General features: G+C 39.5%; 1 protein-coding gene and 1 long non-coding RNA gene across 7 annotated transcripts in view; one reads left to right on the forward strand and one right to left on the reverse strand.

Annotated features, from left to right (window-relative positions):
- pak4 (p21 protein (Cdc42/Rac)-activated kinase 4) overlaps window positions 1-26,647 on the forward strand; it is a 46,839-nt gene that overhangs the window by 1,144 nt on the left and 19,048 nt on the right. Inside the window, exons 2-5 of one of the 5 annotated variants that reach the window (XM_004569634.6) lie at window positions 6,117-6,198; window positions 24,205-24,432; window positions 24,616-24,821; window positions 26,074-26,278. In XM_004569634.6, coding sequence (XP_004569691.1) covers window positions 24,232-24,432; window positions 24,616-24,821; window positions 26,074-26,278 — 612 coding nt within the window. In that variant the 5' untranslated portion in view covers window positions 6,117-6,198; window positions 24,205-24,231. Of the gene's footprint in view, window positions 1-6,116; window positions 6,199-8,429; window positions 8,553-11,361; window positions 11,608-16,738; window positions 16,794-24,204; window positions 24,433-24,615; window positions 24,822-26,073; window positions 26,279-26,647 lie in introns of those variants that run through there. The other 4 variants (XM_076873440.1, XM_076873441.1, XM_004569635.5 and 1 more) reach the window with 4 other exon arrangements.
- Window positions 986-7,723, reverse strand: LOC143412506 (uncharacterized). 2 transcript variants are annotated; one of them, XR_013093033.1, is made up of 4 exons: window positions 7,114-7,723; window positions 6,088-6,196; window positions 3,152-3,257; window positions 986-2,361 (listed from the first exon to the last, which is right to left on the reverse strand). It is a non-coding gene; the product is annotated as an uncharacterized LOC143412506 (long non-coding RNA). The 2 variants fall into 2 exon arrangements; XR_013093032.1 differs by having other exon boundaries at window positions 6,088-6,205.

The following is a 26,647-nucleotide window of genomic DNA, read 5'->3' on the forward strand; positions in this document are numbered from 1 at the left end:
GTGTTTATAGCACAGAAGTGGGAACAGATAACAAGAAAAGTACATTTAAATAAACTGTGGGTACATGAGGATAGGATTTAGGCCAAAGTCTTTTAACAGTATCAGCTCAGAATTTCACAATCAGTACAGCCATATTGAAAAGTTATATTTTTGTTAGATAGTAGCTAACTGACTAATATCTGTAATTACGACAACTACTACAACTATTGTAATTACAACTAATATCTAAATTACAGCCTCAACTGAATCTGAAAGAAACAAATGGCAAGTTTACTGGAAAAAATTGGACATGTGTGTGTTTTCTTTGAGTGATTGTTCATTGTGAACAAAAACACAGCATATGTGCTGAATATGAATCTAACAGTGTTGAGATAACATGGTTTTAAAATACCTTGTTAGGTCCCTGATAATTTTAAAATTATACAAACCAAAGCCCAAAGGGACAGGTGAAAGGAAGTAATTAGCTTTTCTAGCAGAAAATGTTTAAGTTGTGTTTACTTTTTCGGGTTTCCAGAACAGCTTTAATAAAAAGCATCTTCTTCTGTCTGCTGCTAGTTGTAGAAACATTGGAATTGTCTGCTCTGTGGTGAAAAACGAGGAGCCAACTGAGGTAATCAAACAGGAAAAACAGGCTGGCAGGTTAAACAGTCATCCTCACTGACATGATATGTGGACCAGATAAACCAAATCCACGCAGGTCATAGAAGCAGCAGACAATCAACAAGTGGAAAAATAAACGACTTTGTGTGGCAGACAAGGGGCATATAGAGAGTCTGTTGGGAAAGGAGCATAAAGTGTATGCTGCTGTTTGTTTTTTGTTTGTTTTTCCTTAAAGTAGGATATCAGTATTATACTTTATTATCATCCTGAAAGGAGGCTCCAGTTGGCTCTCCCTGCAGGGTAAAAGAGGGGGTTTTGTGGTACCCTGGAGGTTTCTCAAAAAGCCTTCATCCCAGTATAAATAATCAAAACTGGTCCCAAAAGATACCGCTTAGTGTTTATTCTGCTTGCTGGCAGGAAACTTATAATACTACCTGGCAGGATAAATACATTTAACAACACTTTTTTACTTAAATTTTACTACTTCATAATAATTTCCTTTGGCTAACACAACAATAAACTACAATGTCTGCGGGTAGAAGTCTGTTGGGAACCATTGCTGCATCCATCTCTCCTTCATTTCCTGCCTTCAGTGCCTGCTGGCACTATGTAACAGGGCCAAACCTAAGAGAGCCCTGCCAGTTTCAGTCACTGACTAGCAGTTTCACTGGCTGAAATGAAACCTGTTCCTGAATTTATTCCCAAGACCATATGATTTATCGAAGTGCTGTGACTCATTACTGATGATGATTGAAATGATGACACAGATCTTTGGGGGGACAAAACAAAACTAGAACTTTTGGCCTATGGGTTAGAAATGTGTCTGGAGAAGGAAGAATAAACCGACGTATAGTAAAGCATGATCATGGCTCAATGATGTCAGAGACTTCTTTGATTCCTCAGGTAATGCAAAAGCCTACAAAGTATAACAGGCAACATGTAGTAAGTAAAATATCAGAAATCCTGGAAGAAAATGTAATGCTGTCAGTGAGGAATCATTGATGGACCTTTCAGTAGTAGTACAGTGACCCAAGCATACCTCAGAATATTGGCTTTGGGTTTCAGAAGAGGATAGATAGTGTCTGTCTGAACCATTAATATGGAGAAGCTGTGGTGGGACTTGACTAAGGTAGTTAGAAAGAAGTGTACTTATAGTTACACACTTTGAGGTGCTGTTTTATGCAAAGTTTACTGGACAAAGCTAGACAAACTTCTTCCATAATAAAGGCCCATTTGGCAGCTATTTCAGTGTGCAATGTAGGCTTTGGTGATAAACCTGCTGGACATTGAATTTATGCCAACAAACCTAATACACAATGGGGCTAAAGAGTTTTTGCTTGTAACTGTATTTAGCAGTAAAGAAGAGGCATTCAAAAATATGTCTGATCACTCACTATATGCTACTTTTTTCAAATTCCTCTGCAGTTTCTGTATTTCCTTTGCTCATATTTATAATGCAAGCTGCAGTACCTAAAATCTACTGAGTCTGAAGGATTCACTCCAAGCAGATTTAAGAGTTTTTCTTGATTCCTGGCCAGTTTTTAGGTGAATCACAGCAGAGGAGTCGAGCCATAAAGGTGGAAATGATCAGAAATCACAGATGACTGTTGACAGATGTGTCCAGCAGGAGACAGAGCTGCTGGCAGGAGGGATGTTGTCATTGCTTTGATGCGAACTGACCAGAAGGGCCCGAATGCAGCTGCTGTTCAGGCTTCTTCTGTGAAGTCCAAACAGCTTTCACAGCGATGTACAAGGTGATGGCTGGAGGCAAAAGGGCAATAACAGGCAGGAGCATGAGGTGTGTGGGGGATTTGTTATTGAGTAAGAAAATGATGGTATTGGGGGGCAAAAAAAAATAAAGAAACAATTTTCTGGTGTGGTCTGAGTAAAGGGCAACAGGGTGTCTATTTCAAAAAAGAGATCAGAAAGTTGCAGCCACTATGTTTCCAGGTATGAAACTTTGAAGACATGACGGCTGTCTGGCACATTTGATTACATTTGACTAGTCTGCGATGCACGGTTTTCCTTTTTCACTTAGTTCTGATCTTGTGTGATGACTTGAGGTGGAAAAATGAACTTCTGAGCCTTTGAATAGTTGAATTGTAATCAATTCAAATTTTTAAAATGTAGGAAATTAATTTCCTTCATTTATAAATAACCGTGTAGTTCATTAGTCACCACCACCAACAGCAATTAAAGCCTCTACAACCCCACATTTTAGTTTGTAATATATAGAATAATGTGTTAATAAAAAACAACAGTTTTGACCTTTAGTCAACAGAGATAAAAAAAATAGGATACACTCCTCTTATCTTATAACTAATACTATGGCTCAAGCTCAAATTAGCAGAAGAAATGGTTGCCTAAATGTTTAATTGGGTTAAAATCTTTACCCGATGAAATGTACCATTATAGGCTGAGCTTTATAAGGCCATTGCGGAATATAGTAAGTGGAGTAAGTTCCCCCTGTGAAACCAGAAGCCTATGAGAGTGGGAGGTCTTGACTATTTAGAAGTTCTTTGTTTGTATCCACATGTGAAGTTGCAATTACCTCCATTTTCTTTCTGTCCTGTTTGTGTCGTTGCTTGTTGAGTTGATGCTGTAGTGGAAACATTAAAATCTGACTTTTCTCATGGGGCCTGATCGCACAGATAAAACTGTGTGTGAGAGAGGAATCAGAGTTTAGTGAGTAAAAAGAGGGAGAAAAGGGGGGGGGGGGGGGGGGGTGTGTTTGTGGAGAGGTGAGCTGCAGAGGTAACGGTAAAACAGATTTAGCTGCAGGCTAACAGCCAAAGATCTGCCCATACTGAGAAAAAAAACCCAAGACTTTAAAACAAGATCGTTTTAATTCATTAATTTCTCCTTTATAAGCTCTGTTTTTTTGCAAGTATATTTTATAGATCAGTGTTTAACAACCACATGTAAAATTTCTGAAACCAAGCTTGAAATCGTGACATCAAGCTGCCAAAAAAAGCTTTGGAACAAAAACCTACTTGTCTTACTTTTTCTCCCTAAACATAAGTTAATTTTTTATTAAAAATCTGCTCTGTGTATAGGGCTGCCACGATTAGTCGACTAGTCACGATTACGTCAACTATCAAAATCGTCGACGACTAATTTAATAGTCGACGCGTCGTTTGAAGCTTTGTAAGATCACAAAAGACGCAGGAATAAGTAGCAGGATTTAAGAGTGTAATAACGGACTGAAACAGAAGATGGCAGCACATATTTTTAAAAGCGCTCCGACGTTTTCAGAGACGTCTGTTACCCACTAGCTCGATAGCTAGCCGGGGGCAAGGCTCATTAGAGCCCGTGAGAACACCGGACTCCCGGCTAATGGTTTTCAAACCCACCGCCGTCTTTCGCTACTCAGGTTAAATATATATGAGTCACTTAGATAACTTAAAAATGTTATTGTTTGGCTTTTTTTTAGTATTTTATTTGTTCCTGAGTAAATCGGTTTGGCTGAGATTAAAGTTATAGTTTTTACACAGCTGAATAAACGTCAAGCAGACAGCTGATTATCAGAAGTGTGAGATGCTCGAGAATAGAGCAGGGCGAAATGGCCAAAAATATTTATCACGATATATATTTGAAAATTTGCGATAACGATATAACCGACGATATAATTGATGTGAGACAAAATACAACTCCACAACATTACTAGCGCAAAAAGACAACCTTCCATTTATTTTCACTTAAACAAGAAGCTGGTTTTTATGTACATTAAAGCTTTATAAAAATGTAACAGTGCAAATGCAAATTCCTTGCTGAAAGTTTAACCAAAAGGCATTTCCAGTAGAAATGGGCTGACATATCCTGAGCATAACCATGTATAATATCCACTGAAGTTAAAAAGAGGTGCTTTGCAACATTAAACTGCAGTGTGCAGTACGCATTTTTCGGACCATAAGGTGCACGGGATTATAAGGCACATTAAGCGAAACAAAGCAGTCAGATAAATCAAACTTTATTAAACTCCTTCTTGCTTCCTCCACTTCTGTACCATTGTTTCATTAATGTTGAATTCTCTGGCTGCTGCTCTATTCCCATGTTGTTGCAGTATATTAATGACTAACCTCGTATTGTGGATGGATTATCTCAGTTGTTCTCCTGACTGAAGTTTGGTCCGTTTACAGCATCCTGCCATGCGATTGCATTTGTCTCTAACCATGAAGAACCTTCACGTTAACTTTTATAAGTGGAAAAGTGTTAGTGTTCGTCCTCCAGCTTCACTGTTTATGTTATGCTAACATAGCTGTGTCGCTAGCGATCACGTAGCACATCATTATATACCAGCTAGCCCAACTTCAGTAACCCTACAAACGTCACTGCTGTTTAGTTTCCTGTCTTCATTTATGTTGGAAGTGATAGCAGAGCTGTACGTTTGATTTTTTTCAGAAATCTCTCAGTCAGAACATGCTATATCATGCTTAGGTAACTAGCGAAACTAGCGAGCTAACTTCCGCTAGCTTCCTGCTAACTTCTAACTCCGTTAAATGTAATAACTTTTGTTTTCATGGATGCCTGGAAGTTAAACTTTATAGTTACACCTGGTAAAGCAGCAATGCTGATCGTTTTATTAAAGATGAAAGAATTTAGACAGTTTTTAACTCTAAGTGATGCTGCAGTGTTGTTTGACCTGAAGATTACGGAGTTTAGGACCCAGATTACTCCCAGATTTAAGAGCATCTTAGTCCGACAAATATGACAATAACAACGGCCGCTTGCATGTTCTGCAAAAAAATGTGCTTTGTTGTGTATCTGACGGACAAACACCAAACCAGTTCCACATCACGGAAGTTGCACCATTTTTACAAACCAATTCTGGTTCATCTGTTTCACTCAACAATCGGCCATGTGCGTATGAAAACAAAGGCACTGCGCATGCGCGTTTTACTCCCATTCTATCACGATATTTCATTTTCCTATCGTTGCCTAACATTATACCGGTATTACCGTGAACGGTATAATATGGCCCAGCCCTACTCGAGAATATACTCCGGTGTCCTGTTATATTTTAGATAGCAAGGAGTTTATTAAACTTCACCGAAACAATCTGCAAATTTCATTAAAATGTAATAAACTATCATCTTGTCTTTATTTTTAGTTAGCACCTTAAACACTTAAAGCTGTAAGCTAATGATAGTTATATAAGAGCAGATGCTGCTGGTGCAATAAGGTGTACGTTTTACATCCAATGGATGATGATCTGATTAGTCGACTAATCGCAAAATTAATCGGTGACTAGTCGACTATCAAAATAATCGTTTGTGGCAGCCCTATCTGTGTAGGACTCGATTAGCTGTTTGTGGTGTGCTCCACATCCAACTTCAACCACCAAATGCAAATTATCATCTTTAAAAGTGGAAGATGTGGACATTATCAGTACATATGACAAGATTTAGGTGAAAAATCATGTTCAGGGGGTGGAAAAAAAGGAAGGGAAGATGAGGGATAGGGGAAAAACAGAAATGATACACTTACATCAGATATTGTGATTCTCACTGTAACAGGGAAAGAGGTCCAGGCTTATTGCATTAGAGGGGGGAAAATCCTCTGTGGAATGACTGAAGGAGCCAAGATCAACAGAGCCCTGTAAGTGCTCAGGAACAGAGGCAAGAACACACGAATAACATGAATAATAATAATTGTCATCATCATAATAACGCAAAAAAAAAATCAGTATTAAAAAAAAAGGAGCTCATTTTTGACAGTTTTTGGTGTTCTGTGTCTGTGTCTGGAAAAATTGAAATACTTTACAGTGAGTTTGTTTTGCAATTGATATCATCATTTTATCTTTTACACTGAGTGAAGCTTGAAATCTGCATTCTTAGCCACAGTTGAAGACAAAATAGGACTTTAGAGCTTCTTATATCGAGTCTTTTAACGATGGTCAAGCAAAGCAAGTCAGTTTCAGCACCATGGGGCATCATTTTCTGACATTTTGTTGATTAAATTGAATTGAATCCCAGCATGCACTTATGTTTGCTCGCACAGTTGTCCTACTTTAAGCTGATAAGGCAAGCTTGCTCATATAGAGATTTTACAAACGATATCGATATTTGTGGATTTTGGCTGTTTTTTTTACCTGAGTTGTGCTGGTGTATGGCAGAAGTGCGAGGGCAGACACAAGGGAAAAGCAGATTTTTTTGTTTTTTCACTTGCATAACTTTAGATACTTGGGTGTGTAACATGTTACCTTTGCCATATATGTGATGAAAAATAAGGATAAGCCTGTTAAATCCCATCAAGATGAGAAAACTACATTAGAAATTTAAAATTTGATATTTTTTAATACAAAGTTTTGAGTTTTTCATAATCCCTTCAGTGGGATTTCTGAGGAAACCACTGAATGTAACTGGAATGCTTTTTTGGCATGGAAATGTCCAAGCTGTCCAAACGTATTAATGTGAGCCTTTGCTTGATTACGGACTACACAGTGGTAACTGCCTGTATTTTCACAGCTAGCGTTAGAAGGATATTTGCCAGCTTCTGATTGCAGTTTCTTACCTCTGCTGAGTTTGGCGGGCGGCTCTCTCCGGTAGACCGTATTTCTTGGATCAGATGAAAGCCGGCCTCGCTAAAGAAAGAGCAGACTGGCATGAAGTTTGGCTTCTTCAGCACACCATCATCTCATTGCCTCTGTTTTCCACAACATGTCGTCATTATGTAATGATGGTGCTGTTCTGAGTCACATGCTTTACACTATACCTCAATGTTTAACACAGCTCTAACACTGAAACAACGCTTTTGTTGATAGGACTGTAGCAAATTATGATGAGAGTAGTTGAAGCAGAACTATCGTGCTTGCTGAGTCTCAAAGAAAAACACAACGTTCTTAAAAAACTTAAGAAGCCACTCCAGGTTGTCAGACTAGTTGTTAGTAAGCAGTGTTTTTGTGTGTGGCGATCTCTTATCTCTCAGCTAGTCCTGCAGCTTAAGTCAACAAACATCAGTGCTGTCTGTACTGCAGGTGCTCGATAGTTTGGGCTCTCAGGAGTTTGCAGCGTGGTTCAACCCTGCAGGCTCTTTGTCACGTCCTGCTGCAATTGGGGAGAAGAGTTAGTGTAAGGCCCTCTGCAACAAAGTTTTAGGCAGCTGGTACATAATCAGGATTGACCGGTTGGGGGACGACTACAAACATGAGCATGATTGGTGCAGTAAAGGCAATAAGTCGTTAACTTAATTTACATCATTCATTTAATTTTTCTGTTATTTCTGATAATTCGATAAACAAAAAATAATACTAATAAAATAATAGTAATAATGCATAAGTAAATAAAATGTCAACATAACTAGTGATAAAATAATCTAATATTGATTGGTGATGATAAGTGTGGTTGGTTGTTTATTAGGATTACTCAAAAGGTTTGGATTAGTGTTTTTTGCTTGGAGGGTCTTGGCTGAACTGGATTAAGTTTCATAGTTGATCGGGATTCCGGAATTTTTTAGTCTTCTTCACCACGATGAGATGAGGCTAAATTGGACATTTTGTGTCATATCTTCACAAATGCAGATGAGATGTGAATAGAGATCATCTTAATGTTAAAAAGAAAATACCACAGACTAATCCCGATCCAGCTATCCTTCTGAATCCAGAAGGATCCTGGATTCATTTTTTCTTTTCTTTTTTTTATCTGGTGGTCTTAATGAAAAATTTTCATGACGTTGGAACGAGGTTAAATTTTCCTAAACTAAGCTTCCATAAACCTCAGTACTTCTGCATTTGTCAGTATGTGCTTAATGAGCAAAGGTCCTTCAGGTGAGTTCACAGCCAAACTAGCTCGTGTTCACAGTGTGTGTGTGCTGGGAGCTAGCTGGTGTGCTCCATGTAGCGCTCTATCTCTTTATCATTGACCTTTCCACATTCCACAACCTGCCTCTGGAAGTCAGCCCTCATTGGCTGCCACACTGCATGCTTTGTTTGAAGTTGCCGTCGGGATTGGCAGGTTTGTATGTTCCTGGATCTGATACGTTGAGTGGACTAGTTCCTGCTGTATTTTTACTCTCTGAGGAATGTGCCTTATCCTTATGGAGGCTGACACTTTGTAGTCTGTTGGAAAGCTGATAAAGCGTTGGCTTCACAGCACTCTGAGAAACTCCTGATATAAACTGATCTTGTATTCTGATGGATAAATGGGTCATATTATTATGAACCAGCCAACGGACTATTGTCTTGATGCATGCTAAATCATCCAGGTAAGTAAATCCCAAAAGGTTGATTGTGTTGATCTGGACATAGTGTGTTCAGTGGGAGAAACGCTTCGTCACTCATCCAAGTGACTTCTTCAGTCTCAGCTGACTGCAGGTTTCCCTGTGATCAGTGGTTGTTGATCAATGGTCATGACAATTTGCATGTTAATGATCAAGGAACTGACCTCACAGCCCGTTGTTCCTTCAGTGGGCTAGTTTCAGTTACTGTGCAAATGTACTGTTTATAAGACTGGGGAAACCTGCAGTCAGCTGAGACTGAAGAAGTCACTTGGATGAGTGACGAAGCGTTTCTCCCACTGAACATGCTGCGTCCAGATCAACGGAATCAACCTTTTGGCAATTGAGTATTTATTAAACTACACACCTTATAATTTTATGATTTAATTGTTCTTAGCTCTGCACTGATACTACAGAATGCACAAAATAATCTACTTCCAAACTATCTAAATTAGAGTTACATTGTGAAGTCATGGAGGAAAAAACTGTTTAAAAAAGTAAACTGTGTACCTGTCAAGGGCATAAACCTGTAGAGTAGTTGTGACTAGAAACTCCAAAAACATATACATAAAAGAAATAACATGATAAACAATGAGGTGGGCCTCTCAGTGTTCATGACAAACTTGTCTTTATCTTTTTACTCTTTCAATGTCAAAGATTTGCCCATTTGTGTTCTCGCCCTGAAATCTGTTTATTTCCCTCTTTTGAAACTAAGCAACCATATCACAATTTTTCTATGAGCAGCTTTTAAACGTGTTTTTAAGCAGCGATGTTAACACAATACATTGGCAAGATTTTTGAGTCTAAGATAATGTGTTTCATCATGTAGTCTTGACATACTCGGCCTCTGCGAGTCCTCCATGTGTTGATGGTTCTGTTGACATTAGCAGGCAGACGTGGTATTTCATAGCAGGCTGGACAGCACTAATTTGAGCCGTACTGGCAGGTCCTGCCATGCCAGAGTGACTCATATTGTCATGTGACAACAAACAACAACAGAAAGACCTAAAAATGTTTCAGCCAGGAAATAGCTCATCATTCATCCTTTGTTTTAACTTTACTTGGTATTTCAGAGTAAATGAATCCATTTTAGGGCTCAAACATCATTCAAACTATAGATTTACAATAAACACAACTAATACCTTATTGATTAGTTGAGTAAATAAACAGATTAGTTGTGACTGTATGTGACTGTATGTTGTGTTGACACCAAACACAAGGCCAAGTTTTCACACAGCACATCTGCACACAGTAGCTTTGCAATGAGGCAGACTGAGGTGAACTTCAGCTTCATGTGATGTGAACATGGGCGAATCTGTTTGCCTGAGTTAAAAATATAATGCTAAAAAACGGTTAAAGGAACACTTGAACAATTTTAACCCTGAGGGCTGGACTCAAAATCCCACCAAAAGGATTGATGATTTTGGTTTCTTGGTGGCTGTTTTTTTTTTAATTGAATAGTTCATTCATCAAATCCAATCTGAGATTTAAACGTTTCCTTTTTTTTCACAAGTATAGTTCAGCTTTGAATATTTTACTTCATTTTGATTCTTTTTGAACCACTTTTGTGGGAAGATGGAGCTGTGTAGTTCAACCTCACTTTTAAATAGAGAGGATGAGAAAGGAGAGGGCCTGGAGAAAAGTAAGTGAAATTGTAGAACTTCATGATAAGGTCTTCAAATTATGTTACTGTAACTTGATTCCAGCTCTTCTTCGTCCCATTAGCTGTTAGGGGGTTTTATGATTTGATTTTATGGAGCCAAACAGTAGTTCATTTTAATCCATTATACTCGGAAAGGCTGGCAAAAGCAGGTAATGCTCACTGACCAATGATTTGTGATTTTACAGGTCCTTAGCATAAAGATATGGCACACAAAGTATCCTCAATAGAAATCCTGTCATCCTTTCTGTCACACTTCAGGAATCTCCCGCCACAGGCATATCGTTACCTGTGCTGTCACATGATGTCACTCTGATTATGACAGCACTTGCCCAGTTTCAGCTCTAACCGGTATGACTGCGGTTAAAGGAATCCAGTAATAAAGGCAAACCAATTACCAACATTTAATCTATGGTTTCACTAATAAATACCACATAGTTTACTATTTGAAACTGTTGGTATTTTAAATGATGAACAATAAAGGTGGACAAAAGAAGATATTTGTTACAGATTAAACTTTGAAGTGTTTATGGGTAAAAAACAAAATACTTAAAGTTGGAAAAAAAATCCTCGATGTTTCAGTTCAGGGTTCCTTGAATGACAGGGCTTCTGCATCACGTGACAACTCAGGTAACAACACCTGTGACAGCAGATTCCGTGTGTGTGACAGGAAGGAAAGCGTGGGAGTGGAAGAAAAAAGGGACATTAACAGCTTTTATTTAAAAGCAGGCAGGACATAAAGTTGTGAATAGATTCGAGCTTACCCGTGCTAATCTCGCCCTCCCTCTCTCCGTCTCTCTCCCCGTGACGTCATGATACTGGGCCGGGTTTGCTGAAACCATAGGAATGCGACGCATTTTGAGTTTTTACGGCCGGGAGCTACAGCGTTCCTGTGTTTGTCTGTGTTTTCACGCTGGCGCTGAGTGTCTTCACTCGTGTCCACTTCGCTGTGTCTTTAAGTAAAGACACAGAGGCGCTCCGCGGAGCTGAGCTGGATTTCTCCGCGGAAGTAACTTTGCGGCTGCTGCAGGGATCCTCTCCGTGTGCTTTCCCTTCGTCCTCCGCTGCGTTTCCGACATGAGATCAGGTGGATAGTGTTTCCTGCTGGATAAACGGAGTACCTGTGCTTTAAAGTGAGTATCCTCCGCTATGAACGGCGTGTGAAATTTTACGTTTATCGCGTGGAAAGCCACTGAATAAGCGCGCAGCTCCTCGCTGGGTTGTTTGCGCTGGAAAGTTAATCCGAACAACGAAACTCTGTTGTTGAAATCTCCCCGCGTGGATTAACTGTGAGTCAGGAAAAAAGCATAATAACTTTATTGTTTGCCTAGTGAGGAGGGGAGGGGGGCAGTGAGAAAGCAAGCAGCAAGGGATGATTCCCCCCCACACACACACCACCCGCTGCTCCCATTCAAACCTGTTGCTCACCGCTCATGTTTGCGGCTGTCAGGACAGCTGCTGGACCCCGCTGTCCCACTCATGTGTCTTTCTCTGCACAAGTGTTGGTGACACATGGAGATAAGAGGGAGAGGATGGCGATTCATTGTGAACCTGTGTTTGTGGTAAGAGTTGTGAGGAAGCTTGGTTTAGCGGGACCTGAACACAAAACGTGAGGTGCAAGTATAATTTTAGCACTGTTTTATTTTTATTTAAAAAAAAAAATTAGGCTCCTTCACAAGGGGTAAAATAATGAGTAATAAAACTGTAACTGTAATAAAATTTAGGTTGAAGGTTCAGGATAAGCAGTTTTTCCCACATGTAAACCATTTAGGCCTTCCACTGCAGGAAGCTCAGTGGGACTGTGATTTTTAAGGCTTTTTTTCAAGTGGGGTTTATATTTAAGTTTAAAATGCTTCTTTCTCTATCACATAGCCAAAAATATCAGGGAAGTGCGGGGTTTCTGGTGAGAAAGGTAACCCAGCTGCCTGTGCATTTTTCAACTGGAATTATAATTTATTTATTTTCTTTCTTTCTTTTTAAAATTTGTCCAGGACTCAGAGCCTGATCTTACTTCTCTGAAAGAGAAGCATGAAAAGCCTTAATAATAGTTGTATTAACCTGTTTCAGTCATGGTCTCAGGGTTGTATGGAGTTTTGTGCATTTCAGCCACTTATTCTGCTTTCTGGAGGGCAAAAAGTGCTACAATAATAGGTGCATGTTCAACACCTCTGTTGGCCCCTGCGGTGATGCTGAAGTTTAGACTGTCGTATATAAACTCCGTGTTATGAACAGACTGATGCTGTGAGAGCAGTCAGGAGCTCCAAGGTCACAGAGTGTGCTGTGTCTCTGCACTGCATTTGTAAATCTGAGAAACTTTGGCAGAGAAGTACTGTCCTCTCTCTATCTGTGTGCGTGTGTGTGTGCAGTAGTGAGAGTACAGGCTATTAGTTATCAGCCCTGATTCTGCAGAAGAAAGCTAATGAAAGCACACCACAACAACAGTGACAACTACCAGCAAACAGCAGAGGTAATCAGAACCCTGCAGTTCGCTTTCTGGTGCTTCACTCTTTAAACCCCCCTCTGTTTTCCATCTCACTCCAGAGTTGTTACCTGTGTATTCAGCTTTGGTGATACAAGGCGTGAGAAATTACCGCCTGACAAACATTCGGGTGAGTTTTTTGTTCTTGCCTGGCAACTCTGTACTCCACCATTTGCATTGGCAGGTTACCAGGTATCATTTAGAGATAATTTAATACCTCAGCCCTAGAAAATGTGCCTGGCTGTTAAATTTAAAGCGTTTATCAGTCATTGTGGCTTCATGTAAACATGAGAGTTCCTGTGCTTTAATTAAACATATTCCCACGGTCCAACAGCTTTAAGATAGGTCAGCAATATTTGAAGGGGCCTTCAAACTTGTGAAAACCAAATAAAAATGTACAGAACTGATCTGATATCTAATTATTTGTAAGTTTTTTTTTGTTTGAGGGGTTTTTTTGTTATAGATTGAGGGACTTTTTTACTCCACATTAGCAAAACTGAATGGTCTTACTTGCAAATGTAACTTTCATATTTTCAGAATTTATTAACTGCGGCACTTTTTCCTTCTTTGGTAAAGCCAGCGAGATTGTGACATTGTTATACATCATTATATCTGAATTTCTGCTTATTTTTAAGTGTTTTATTAATGAAAATAGATATTAGTCTTTAGTTGGTGAAAATGACAATACTGGTTTCTTTGCAGGAAGGTCACTGACTAACAAGTTACTACATGGGGTGATGAACATCTGTGCTACTTGGCATAATAGTCTAATTTATAACGCTGCCTTAAAGATATAGTTTGACTTTCTGAAGTTTATCAACACCTGAGTGCCGTAAGTGCATCCTTAGAAAGTTAGCTATGTGAGGTATGCCTGAATGGAGAAAAACAATTAGCTTGGAGGGGAAAAAACTGTAATGCATGCAGAGCAGGTGTCCTTAACTAATTATGCCAATAAAATATAACATTCACTGGCGGGTGGCAGTGTTTTACCTGTAGTTCTGGTGATGTTTCCAGATATGTGTTGCTGGGTTGTTGCTTTTCTTTTTTTTTTTTTTTATACTTCTGTTTTCATCTCAGGGAGGCTTTGCATTTTCTTAAATAGAATGATGTGTTAATGATTTGACTGCTTAAATAATGATGGCATTACCTTGTTTCACTATCTTGTGGTGCAAATTGGTATTGCATCAAAGTGCAGCAAAGTGCTAGTGCGTGGTTGTACTTGATATCTGTTCTTGATATCTCCTCAAGTCATAGTGGCTGTTTCTTCACACCCTGTTGATAGCTTTAGTTAAATTTAGAGGGGAAAAGAATAATACTAATAAAAATTAACTTTATAGTATCTTTCCAACTGAAAATGGTACGAATGTTTCACATATAGGCAAAGAGTCGCTGCTACCTGATTTAAAAGGAAAATAGACATTTCTGTGTTATTTATGATGAAAAGAAATGCATTTTATACTCAGTAACTTCTTAAAAATCAAAGTCCTTGTGATTTTCCTTTGATCAGGAAGACTTGAACCTAAAATCTGTTTCAGGTGCTATTTAAGATTTTGCTTTATCTTAAATAACCACTGAAAAATCAGGCTTTTCATACTGCTCCATCATAAATGGACTGTGACTGCCATTTAGCCAACTGATGCTGTTTATAGAAAGAGAGAAGAAGAGAGACATTTGTAAGTTAAATAGAGCCACATCAAACGTATGTCTGCAGTACAATCAGAGGGATCATTCCTAACAAATCCCTCTGTGTACTGTATATTTGGATCTGGTGCCAGTTCAGAAGCAGCCTTTCATAGTGCGGTCCCCGTCATTACACCGCCTCTCGATGTCTCTCAGAGTGCAGACCACCCATAATGTACAATACGTGAAACAGGCCGGAGGACAGCAGCTTCGTCCAGAGCTCATCAGCCCGGCTCTGCCCCACTGACCAGACAGGCTTTCTCATGGTTCAGCCAGGCATACAGCAGAGGAGGTTAAATTAAGGAGGGGGAGGAGATGGAAAACGCTTAAAGGGAAAAGGAGAACAGGGAGATGGAGATATTGAAGGGAATTTTGGGAGCAGATTGAGAGCTAAATGGCGGGTGGTGGGGTGAGAGGATGGTGAGAGATGGATTTTTTTTTTTTGTTTGCAGTAGGAGGGAGGGGAAAATACAGGGGAGCTGTAACTACACTGATTGTTGTGTTTAGGGAGGGATGTGCTTGTTTTGCTCAGAGAGGACAAATTATAGATGTTTGAGGGGGTGATGCAGTGCAGTCCTGTCCCATTTTGCCTATTTGTGACAACCAAACAATCAAGAGCTCAACCAAGCAGGACACTTCCTGTCCAGCCCAGCTGTGCCAGCCACAGTCAGGTCCAGAAATACTGGGCCTGTGTAATTCCTAAACAGTTGATGCAGAAAGTCTGGACTTTGTTTTAAAGTCAACTGTGGTGGTGGACAAATATTTATGACCGCACCATGTGCTGCCTAGATGTTAGTTGTCCAGTTTATTTAATCCATTTGCACATGTGAGATTGTTTTGGAGTGATTCAGATCTCTGATCCAATAGGGCTGTGCGATTTGACCAAAATCTCATATCCCGATATAAGACATCGATAACGATATAAATCACAAAAATGTAACATTTTCTGTAAATTCTGTGAATCTCGGGCAGCTCCACTTGCGTGAAGTGTTTCCAGCTGGGCGTCGTGTAGCTGGAGTCGAATGTTTTAACTGATGCATGAAACGATACATGCCGTTTTCTTTGTGAGTATTTATTACACGGCGTGCTGCGGGGAAAAGCCTGTTCCAACGTTTGAGTGTATGGTTTATTTTTTTAGCACCTGGGGCTCTTTTTGGCTTCTCATCTGTAAACACCCTTCATACTCTTTCACGTGATTCAGTTTATTTTGAAAAGTCTCAAAAGGATCTTGAACTTTATTGTGAAAGGTTTATGTGTAAACTAAACCAGCGGACACGCGATGGTTTTACCGTCGTTGTTGCTAACGACAACGCATAAAAACAGGCGCTTGTCTGTCAGTAGTGTGGTTATATTAAATATAAAAGAAAGAGAGAACTTTAAGAAATTAAAATAGCCACTACAGTGACCATCAAAACGATGAAAAAATATTGCCGTAAACGTTTATTTTGCAACGCCACGAAACAAGCGATAGCGTAAAATGAAACGATAGATGTTTTTATATCGTCATCCGATATATATCGTTATATCGAAAAGCTTGTTAGGCAGATTTTACTTGCATACAATGAAATTGCTTTTCAAACTAAGCTCAGTTAAAACTTTTACTCACTTTGCAAAAAAACCCCGCTTGGCTGCTAAATAATGCAGAGCATTCAGTCACTTAGTTACGTTAACCTCTGGTTGAAGTTCATATCTGTTATATATTTTCTGTATTCTCTATTTCAACTTTTTTTTAAACAGTAAAAGCTAGAAGAGTGGTGTCTGGTTTGGTCTCCAAACACATTAATTTATGTGTTTGTTTTGAGATCAGTGGGCTTTTATAGGCCAAGATGTTAAAGAAATATGCAAAGAAAAATGCAACTTCAGCAAAATGTTTTTTTTACTAACAAGCATACTTATTTTTGTGCCAATAGTTTGAGACCTTTTATGAATAGTATAACAAAAATTTTTAATTGTCACTTATGACTTTGTCTTCCAGCATTCATGAAAAAAGGATAAACAGTCTTTTTTTTCATTAATTATATTTATGTTCTTGTTGTTGTTGTTATTTTGACCCCTTTCTTAAAGCTGAAACTTGCAGTTTAATTCAGATCGTGTCTCTGTGACAGGAGGAGATCCTTCCATCAACAAAATCTGTCAAGAGGAAGTTAAAGATTTCAAAAGGTGAAGATGAGGAACAATCTTTCATGGTTTCACCTAGGGCTGGGCGATATGACCCAAAATTCATATCTCGATATTTTTTAGCTGGATGGCGATATAAGATATATATCTCGATATTTTTTTAAGCCATAAAGTAAGAACAAAAAGAGTTCTTAGTCAAAGCTGTGTCCCAGATGTCACACAGGCACTTTTATTAACATACAGCACAGATGTACATGAAAAATTACTCAAAATTAAATTATGAGCATTCATTAAATAATAATGCTCCATAAATAAAAGAAAACAAGGTTGTTTTTGTGCTAAACAAAGAGCTCACAATTGTGCAGTCAAAATGTAAACTAAAAGACGCTGAGCGTAATAACAAAGACAGACAGATTTCACAGCTGCTCTGTTCCCAAGTTTTACTGTGTGACTGATAGCCTGGAGTTTGAAATCCGCTTCATAACCACGTCTCTTACAGGTGCCATTTATGGTCCTTATACACACACAATACGGTAATATTACGTTGATGCACAGTACGTATCACTCCGCGAAGCTCCTCGGTAGCCGTAATGCGCCGACAATCTATCAAGCGGTGCAGCTCCGTAGCTTACCAAAGTCGTACTCAAACATTTTTGACAGATTGCTGAACGCCGTGTACCACATAAAATCGGTTCGCGGCCACCAAGCACAACCAGAATTCATACATAAGGCGCGCTATCAACTTTTGAGAGAATGAAAGGATTTTAGGGTTAGCGCGGTTAGCTCGTTAGCGCGGTTAGCTCGTTAGCATGTTTAGCTGGTTAGCACGTCCAGCCCCACGCATGGGGCGATGCGCAGTAATTCGTTAACGGAGATTTGCCGTGTCCGTCTTGTCGCTGCCTGCACGTGAAGCGATGGGGTAGGAGGGGGAGTTGTCTTCAGTGAAGGCGAGGCGGAGTAACGTTGCGTAGAGACAAAAGTGGACGAAAGAGAGGCAAACTTGCGGCTCCACAACTATAATTATAACGTAACATAGACTATATCGATATAAAGGATATTGTCACATCTTATATCTCGTATAAAAATATATCGATATGTTTTAAAAACTCGATATATCGCCCAGCTCTAGTTTCACCTTTGTCTTTGGAGTTTTCTCCTTTGGTCTGATTTTGGCAGCGCGTAGCTAAGGTGTTGGCAGGCTGTCAGCTGTCTGTCTTGTAATTTAGTTTAAGTTCAGATCCAGTCAAATCAGCTGTTCACTGATCATATATAACAGAAAGTGTGGGTTAAGGCAGTGAGCCTGTATCCCCTTACATAACAGTAGTAGTATTTTTCCATCAATTTTGGCTGTTTGATAAACAAAAATGTACCTGGTTATTCTTCAGGTTAGTGCACTTGAATGGACCGTTTTTAACACGCTCATTCTGTGTTGTGTGCTGGGATGAATGAGTTACTGACTCATCTCTGTTGTTATTTTGTCCTGACAGGCTTGTGCAGTTATCATCTCCTGATTGAACTGCATGCCTGGACTCACTTGTCCTTTCATGTAAACTTTGTCTTTGCGCCCACACACTTAGGTTTGTTCATGCAACAGTGAAGCAACCTGTGAGAGAAGAAGGTTTGCTCTCAAATCAAACGGGATCTCTGAGGTCAGAGCTCCATAATCTGTTTACTGTTTGCCACTCGGCCTTTGTTACTTATGAATCTTATCATTTCTTGGCTCTTGAAGGCCGCAGTAAAATCTTGTTTTTTACCCACAGCCATTTGGCTCAGAGCTCCGCATATTTCCAAATGCAAGAGAAAGAAAAAGCAGAGGATTTGAAAGCCGCAGGGCTCTTTGATTCAAGGCCAGACTGCCACAAATATGAGATGCTCAATGTCATTATCAGCCCTCACATGTGTTTTTTGTACTGATTTCCTGTATGTAACAGGCCCCTGTGCTTTGTTGTATATTACAACTTAATCAGTCAGATAACTGTTTGTATTTAAATGTAGGAGTATAAGGTTTGTGTTACTGTAGTGTAGTAATCCTCCTCAGTCTTTTGTCATAACTTTTTATCCTTCCTTTAGGCAGTGCTTTCTTTCCGTTCCTTTCAGTTCAGATGCATTGACTGACTGTTTTGGTGTCTCAGCCCAAACACTAATGATAGGCCTCTGTGGTGATTTATTCTCCTCTCCCTGTTGTCACCAGACTCATTATAACTGGAAAGAGGCATTTATCATCCATGTTGTAACTGTGCTGTTGCAAGTCAGCTGCGAGTCAGTTCTGCTAATGGGAATTAAATCCAGAGTTGGGAGCTGGGTGGGGATTCCAGGGAAAAAACTGAATATGTGTTCAAGTGTGAAGCTAAATTTTTGATCTGGTCAAAAAAAGTCTGCATGCTTCAGCTTTGCTCACTAAACCTAAAGCAATAAGAGTGGCTGTTGTCACACATGACTTCCAGATGCTGTTGTTTGTTTTTTAGCATTATTAGCATTAGCACCAGTGTTAGCTTTCCCTGTCTGCTTGTGAAATGCTGACTTGTTGACTCTGTTTCTCGTATTTTAAGGTTCTGCAGTTCTTCATGTCATGTTATTTGAACAGAGGCGAGCTCTCAAAAACTGTTACTCGGCCCCTCAAAAGTTTTGTAATCAGTATTCATGCGTAGTAGGTCTCACAGTTTTCAGTGTGGACAATAAGCTTCCGAGTAAAACAAACCACACAGCAACATATTAATGACAGCATTTGTCCATCAGGGACCCTCAACAGGAACTTTTATTGAGGACAGTTTAACCCTCATCCCACTTTCCTGTTCTGATGTGTTGATATTAGCCTAACCACAGCTCTGTAGTTAGCTAGTCCAACATCACTAACTCCTGAAGTGATCATTTTATTGGAGCTGAAGAAATTTGGACCATTTTGTATTTGTTTACTTTTAGGAACTGAATCAGCGTTTGGAAATGGTGATAGCGACAGACTTCTAATCTAATTCCTCCTGACCTTCTCCAGTCATTCATACAGAGACATAAACATAACAAGCGCTTCTTGTACAGATGTCACTAAAATTCGTAGAAGAGAATAAAAAAAAATAGGTTAATGACCTTTGAAAATGGATCTCTCTTTACAGTTTACATTTTTATAGTTGTCCTGTAACTTCAATGGTTGTTGATATAAGAGATGATGAAGGAAAAATACTTGAATTTAAAGCAAGGAAATATTGACTAAATATAGAAAAACTTAAATTATTTGATTATTTGTGAGATTTCACTGAGCACTGAAAATTATTTCATAGAAATACAGAACAGAGTTTAATTTAAATAATTTTTTTTTTTTTTACTTTTCTCTAAAGCTTGGTTCTTATTTACAGTATGAACTGGTAATGAGTCTGTATCTCTTTCTGTTTTCATCTTAGTTCATCTCTTTTCCAATGGAATCTGTCTTTGATAATCCTGTTTAGAAAACTGAGAGAACAGCTTTGCATATATAAATCACAGCTGATCTGTCTACCATTCATTTCATTAGATTTTTTATCCTATAAAGAGGAAATAGCCTTTTTCAGACACGTTCATATTACTGGAAATACTTGGTTTGTTTTAAGGGGAAGCTTCCTGGATAGAGTGCAAGGGAGGCAAAACACATGACGCTCGTTTACTAACCGTTCTCATATGCACCACATGTGAGGAGCTGTCGGCTTTAAGATCTGCTGCATCCCATCTGACTGTGTTGGGAATTCACCTACCTCAACCTCTCTTAAATAACTGCATACTTGTCATAGACTTGTGACTTAATAATAATGATAGTAATGGATTGCATTTATATAGCACTTTTCGGGGCCCTCAAAGCGCTTTACAATTCCACTATTCATTCACTCTCACATTCACACACTGGTGGAGGCAAGCTTGCTCGGAGTTCCCACTCAAATTCATTGAAGTTTATATTTGTCATGAGTTGCATACATGGCTTTTTGATGGTTGTAATCATCTCTTGTCTTTCATGTTTCTCTTGTTTCCTGCTTCACTTGTCTGACCTCTGGTAGCTAGTATCATGCTGTTCTTGACAGATATCCTAGAGGTTATTCTGCAGGTGTCGAAGGGAGGGGGAAACGGACAATAGTTTCCAGTTCCTTTATAGCTGTGCTTCCAGTCCAGATGATATATAATCTCTTCAGCAAGTTTGGGATTTACCTCAGGGTCTCTCCTAGTTAGACCTCCCCGGGACCTCGTTAGCTTGTTTCTTCTGACACAAAGGAGCAGTGTCTCTACTGCGAGCTCCTCACCCGATCTCTGAGGATTAACCCAGCAGACTCGTTTTTGGGTAACTAAATGGAGCTCATGACTTTTTCCAGTTGAAATGTGATACCAATACCTTGGTTTTGATTATCTGCTGGTACTGACTTCTGATCCAGTGTTAATGTTGAATTAATAAACTTTCTTCCTCACTAGGAGGAAGAGACTGTGAGTCTTTCCCTAGGGTGTAAGGAAGCATCAAGCTAAGGTTAAAATTTATTTTCGTAAGTAGGTAAAATAAAAGGTATTTATTAATAAAATATTGTAGTAACAACAGGACCAAGAGGAAGCTGCACCGGTTTCTCACACTCCATCTTCCCATCAGTTGTGAATATGATGCTGAGATACCTGAACCTCCTGTGTTTACAGCACCCGCTCATCCCCGGCACACAGGGAACAGTCAACAAGAAATAAATGTTCAATCAACTTAATGATTGAACATTTGAAGATCATGAGCATTTCTACTTTGATCCATCATTTAACATTTGCCTGCGCCATTCATCGGCTGCTTTCGCACATCTGGCAAATCGAGTGAGGTTTTAAGATTTGACTGGAATACTTTTTTTTTTTTTAGTCCTTGGGTTTTCCTTTAGTTCTTGATTATTTCTATTTTCATTTTGTGTGCTCATTAAAATGCTTAGAGTACTTGTAGGTACAGTTAGTTTTTTCTTTGCCGACGTTGATCCTGATTTATTTTTCTGTACTGATGTCCTCTGTCTGTGCTGCGTCGTTGGCTCTGAACCTCTCATTTCTCAGTGTGTTTCTAGGCGGGTCTCACTTCACTTCAAACGCTCCTGCTGTGAAAGACTTTATTACCACAGCAGCCTGTGAGCTCAGCAACATGACTCATGCTCTGTTAACTTGTGACCCGCCCAGATCGCCCTCTGAATTGCCTCATCACGCCCTCTATCCCCCCCATCCTTACATCCCAGCATTTTTTTCATCACTTTGTTTTCGACTTTCTCCTGTTTTTTGTTCTTTTCGTGAGCAAATGGAGCGAATGGGCACAGTATTTTGTAGAAAGCAGCTGTTTTTAACAAGCCAGCTGAGTCATTACATCCTCAGAATCCTTCTTGTGCAATGAAGCCGTGTAAGATTTTACTGTCCTACTATAAATATACTACAACTGAATTTTTTCTTAGTCATAGACTCTCAGAGTGGTGATGGTACACAAACCAGCCACACAATGATGGTTGTTGGATTGTTGTTGGATTCAGACTTTTCCCTATCACTTAAACTGTTCAACTAAACTAATAATGAACACGACTAATAATGAATAACCAGAACTGCAAAAGACAGTGAGGAGTAATGCCAGTGCTGAGAGGGACCCATCAGGCTCTACCTTCTGTCTTTATATGCAAGCAGAGGATCGTTTGCAGCAAATCACAACGACTGATGCTGAATGTTGTTCGCAGAAACAAAAATCACACAGAAGAAAATAAGATTTAGCCTTTTAGATTGTGATATTTGGAGTGGGTATAAAATTGATTTGGTTCAGCACATCTGTGTAGTTCATAAAACATTTACTGTGATTTTAACATTTTTTGCACCGCTTCATTAAGTACATCAAAAAAAATCATCAGGTGATTTCGCTGAGGTGGGAACTTTTCAGATTTGACTTTTTTAAATATGTAATGAGCACGCCGCTCCACCTCACCTGTCAGTCACCTGCTTTACCTGATTCCCCTGCTTGACTACAGGGAGTGGCTCTTTTCATACTGGATCCAGACTGCTGTTTTCTAACATATGCTGGTTTTTGTTTCAGTCAACCACAACAGCAGGTGATTTTATTAAGGTCACTAGCTAAGTGTGGACATCTGTCAAACATGAGAAAACATCATTGGCGGGACAGACTGCCAGTTTATTACATGGCTTTTTTTCCACTTGCACGATCTGTTGAGCCTCACGTGGGCCTGTGCTCATGTTGTCAAGTATCAGGGACACGTGGAGGCTTTTTCTGGGAGCAGGATGGCAGAACCCTCAGCTGAAGTAAAAAGCGAGTGTCAATCCTGAGTCGGGCCTCACAGTCCTTCCAACAAGTTAAATATCGAAAATATTAAAACCACTTCTTTATTTCGTCGTCTTATGGCCATCTAATATGAGTCCTCAAAGGAAAATGTTGCAGGATGAGATAAAGGGCGTTCTGAGACATCCTCCCACTTGCACACGGTGATAAGTTGAAATCACAATTATTTTTAAGTGATAAGTGCAGAATCGTGTATTTGTCTGTTTTATCTGGCAAAATGTGAGCTGTTAATGACTCACTACAGAGTATGTACGTGACACGCCGCGAGTGCTGCCAAAACTGGCCAAAAATCACATTTGATTAATGGTTAAAAAGAAACAGGATTTTGAATCATTTGACTCTCGATTAACGTCTGCGAGAGGCCAAAGCAGTACAACAAAAGATGACTCGATTAGTATGTTTGTTTCAGCCTAATCGTGTTTTTAAAAACGAATTGAGTCTGTCTCTCCAAAAACACACAAATTTACACTGACAAGCAAAGCAAAGATTTAAATACTTTTTTACGAATAAAAATATCTGCTAAGAAAAAAGCACGAGGGCTCTCAGAGTTGACTGAAAGTACTTTTGCTTTGTCTTAATAGTAACATTGGTAGGAAACACCCGGTTATCACCTGCAGATTTCTTGAAACTGTTTGATATTTGAGTTTACTTCTGCCGAGCTTGAAGCTCCAGCAATTCTTACTGTGTAGAACACCTTTATTTGACTGACCGGTTTCAGTTTGTGGACTTCATCAGGTTCATCATAAAACAGAGAGCCACATGGGGGAGAGAGAGAAGCGCTTTAAATATGATAAATGAAAAAAGAAAACTTAAAATAAACAAATGGTATAACTGAGTGTTTAAAGAACAGGTAAAACAGAACACATGATAAAAGGAGCTTAATCAAACATACGATGCAAATTAAACCCGAGGCATTTTAAAACCATGACAAGAAAATTGAGACTTTTAGAAAGTGATTCATTGAGAAGACTTCATCCACAGCCTCTAAAACCCTTAAATGAGATGTGACTTTCAAAGCTTGACAGCAGTTGTTTTCGAGCGTCGCTGCCTGTGAGCATGCATGTGTGTTTTACATATTTTACTTGGGAGTTTTACATTTGCATTTTCTCCTTACTGTTACTTTCTGTTAGCCTTCATCCCTTTCCACCTTCCTCCACACAGGTCTGATGCTCGGCCACAGCTGCCATCATGTTTGCCAAAAAGAAGAAGTCTCGTATCCAGATCTCAGCTCCGTCCAACTTTGAGCACCGTGTGCACACGGACTTTGACGAGCAGGAGCAGAAGTTTGTCGGGCTGCCGCGGCAATGGCAGTCACTCATCGAAGACACGGCGCAGAGGCCCAAACCCTTTATCGACGCGACCATCATCACTACTGTAGAACCGCGAAAGGTGAGCGAAAATCAGAGATTGAGTTTATCATACTGATTCTTTAGTGATAGACGATCTAAAATATTCTCGTGATTGTAGTTTTCAGTCATTTTTATACAAAAACAACACACGCTGCCAGCCCTGTAACCTGCTAACTTTACAGATTGTAATGCATCCTCCTTTTTTTTTTTTTTAAATCTCCAGACCATCGTACGCGGCAGCAGGATGGGAACAGAGTCTCTAACATGGCTGCTGGATGAGTTCGACACCATGTCCGTGACTCGCTCCAACTCCCTGCGGCGAGGGAGTCCTCCAACACACCCTCGCAGGGACTCGAGCTCTTCAGGAGGAGGTGGAGGGCAGGAGAATGGAGATCCTCAACACAGACACTACTCAGACAGACAAGACAGGTGAGACGATGAACTACAGCTCCCCGTGGAGTGATAATCGTGCACATTTGCCTCGTTCCAGATTCCTCGGACGTTGGATGCCGGAACTGTTGAGTGCGAAAAAATGGAAAAGCAGGGTTTGTTTTGCTTCTTAGCAAGGTAGAGCAATTCGTCCATTGCTACCAATACAGCATAAAACAAAACACCACTGCAGCACGTTCATGGATGCATCCTAATCTCTGGACTATCCATAGCTTATTTAGTGAGTCACAAATGCACAACAGTGGCAGTACAGATTACAAGTTTAGCATATTTTAATACTGTTTACGTTCACTGCCACCATTTTGGATTGTTAACTCGGGTTGATGAGGCTGAGATAAGGGCGTGTTTCAATTCTGACTTCCTCTGGAAGGCACCATTACTCCCTACACACCAAATGTTTTCAGGACCAGCTAAAAAAAGCTTACTCATGAGTATTGGATTACTTAAGTAGGAGTGAAGAAACTTAGTAAATTGTCATGAAATCTAAACTATACTGAAATGATATTGTGTACTTACCATAAATGTTCTTTTATATTTTAAGTAGTTTTTGTGTTAAGTTTCAGTTTTTGATTACTCTGTTTGTTTATCTTTTGTTTTGTTTTATTACGTGGCATTTTTTCAGGTTGTCAGCACAGTCATGTGGACATCCCAGTCTCAATAAACATCTGCAGCAAAGGAAAAAAATAAAGATATTGTCTGTGTTTTTTTATTTTGTGTTATTTTATTTTTGTATTTTATTTAAGTGCAAGATCTTCTTTCGGATAATTGCTTTTCCATCTTTGTTGGTGGGATAACTAAAATGTATACCACACCCCTTTATAGTTTTTTTCACTTAACTGAAATGACCTCCGTTTACAAAAAATAATTAAACAGAAAGAAAACTGTACGGGAAATGTCTTTGCTTTCGTTCTTCTTGACACAACCTGCCTAATGAGGCTTCAGTCCTTTTGTTCATTCAGATTTGGCATGTCAACATGACTGTGAGTCTTCTGTCTTCACTGCAAGCTATGTTTATATCATAAAATCTATTTTGAACTGACAAACACCCTCTGTAATAAACTGTAATAAGTAAAAATACTAAAACTCAACATTTTCAAACAGTAAAAACTCAACTGGAAACAACTTGAAAATAAATAAAATGCAAAATAAAGGAGAAATGCAAATTAATGAAATAATATAAAGTTATTATAAATCTGTTCTGTATTTACATTTGTGTCGATGTGATTTTCAGAGACCGACTCAGACAAGACCAGCAGAGCGGAGGTGACCCCGGCCACCAAGGTCAGCGCGGAGTCCGTCCTCCTCAGACAGATGAGGTGATCCAGGGCCGCCCCCAACAGCAGCCCCGGGGTCAAGAGCCCAACAGAGCCCAGAGGGACAGACAAGGCCCCCCTCCTCCCCCTCACAGAGACAGACGGCCTCGGGACAGAGACCAGGTAGACACGGAAGAACCTAGATTCACATTCACAGCTGTATTATTATTTTTAAGGCTGTTTGATGCTCAGTTCTTGCCCAGTTTTCTTCTGATTGACTCCCCCCTCACAAACAGAAGGCGTCATCACATTTATCCAAAATTAGGGGGAAAAATGTTGAAACTGAGTAATCTGAAGCCTTTTGCTTCACACTGATATCATGATTGGAAATTTGGGCATGTTTGACATGAACATTATAACAAAAGGTCGGTTGTGGTTCAGTTTGACCCCTTGCTCCTTTAGCCCACATACTCTCGCAAAATAGTGATTCTTATAGAAGTTGCTTAGCCACAGAATTAAACGCTGTATGAATGTGTGTGAGTGGGTGAATGA

This window comes from Maylandia zebra, linkage group LG14 (genome assembly GCF_041146795.1).
Source record: "Maylandia zebra isolate NMK-2024a linkage group LG14, Mzebra_GT3a, whole genome shotgun sequence".
In the NCBI taxonomy this organism is placed as follows: Eukaryota; Metazoa; Chordata; class Actinopteri; order Cichliformes; family Cichlidae; genus Maylandia; species Maylandia zebra.